Below are 679 nucleotides of genomic sequence, written 5' to 3'. Positions count from 1 at the left end.
GGTTATTGTCCAGCGGTGCGGCTGGGAAGGTAGAGGGAGAGTGGAGGAAGGCTTTGCCCCGTCATCACCGCAGCAGAGGTGCCGGGATGGGTAATGAAGCACCAAATTGTGCAGGGCTGAGGGGAGCGACTGGGGGTAGGTGGAGGCAAGAAGACAGAGGGAATGAAGGGGGTGGATGTAGCTGGTGACAGCAGCGCTGCCGCCTCCCCGACGTCCCTCCTGGGACTTGCAGGGACCCAGTGGGTGGGTGCAGGTGAGGCCAGGACAAGCCTGAGGGTGTCCGTGGTGCCGGAGCCAGCTCTTCACCTGGCCCCTCTCCCTTCCCCATGGCAGGGAGCGGATGGAGGCGATGGAGAAGCAGATCGCCAGCCTGACGGGACTGGTGCAGAGCGCGTTGCTCCGCGGCTCCGAGGCCGAGACCCCCAGGTAAGGAGTGGGAGGGCAGGCGTGGAACCCTGGGGTCTGCTGCGGGGAGGGGGACACCTCCAGCTGGGCTGTTTGCTGCCGAGGCTGGGGGTTCCTGCCCCCCTCCTGGGGGGCGCCAGCCCCCGCCATGCGCCTGTGGCCCCCTGAGCCGGTGAGGACAGAGGTGCCTGGTCCACGCTCGCTCCCCTCCTCTCTTTTATTGCAGCGAGAAGACAGAAGCCACCAATGGTGGGACCCCCCCATCCGCATGTAA

The 679-nt window shown here is 66.3% G+C and overlaps 1 protein-coding gene across 1 annotated transcript in view; it reads left to right on the top strand.

Moving 5' to 3' along the window:
* SRCIN1 (SRC kinase signaling inhibitor 1) overlaps positions 1-679 on the top strand; it is a gene marked incomplete at its 3' end in the record, with an annotated part of 112725 nt that overhangs the window by 107147 nt on the left and 4899 nt on the right. Inside the window, exons 8-9 of the mRNA XM_009335294.1 lie at positions 334-426; positions 632-671. Coding sequence (XP_009333569.1) covers positions 334-426; positions 632-671 — 133 coding nt within the window. The remainder of the gene's footprint in view (positions 1-333; positions 427-631; positions 672-679) is intronic.

This window comes from Pygoscelis adeliae, unplaced genomic scaffold (assembly GCF_000699105.1).
Source record: "Pygoscelis adeliae isolate BGI_AS28 unplaced genomic scaffold, ASM69910v1 Scaffold902, whole genome shotgun sequence".
NCBI lineage: Eukaryota > Metazoa > Chordata > Aves > Sphenisciformes > Spheniscidae > Pygoscelis > Pygoscelis adeliae.
Note: the sequence above shows the minus strand (reverse complement) of the source record. Positions and strands in the feature narration are given on the sequence as shown.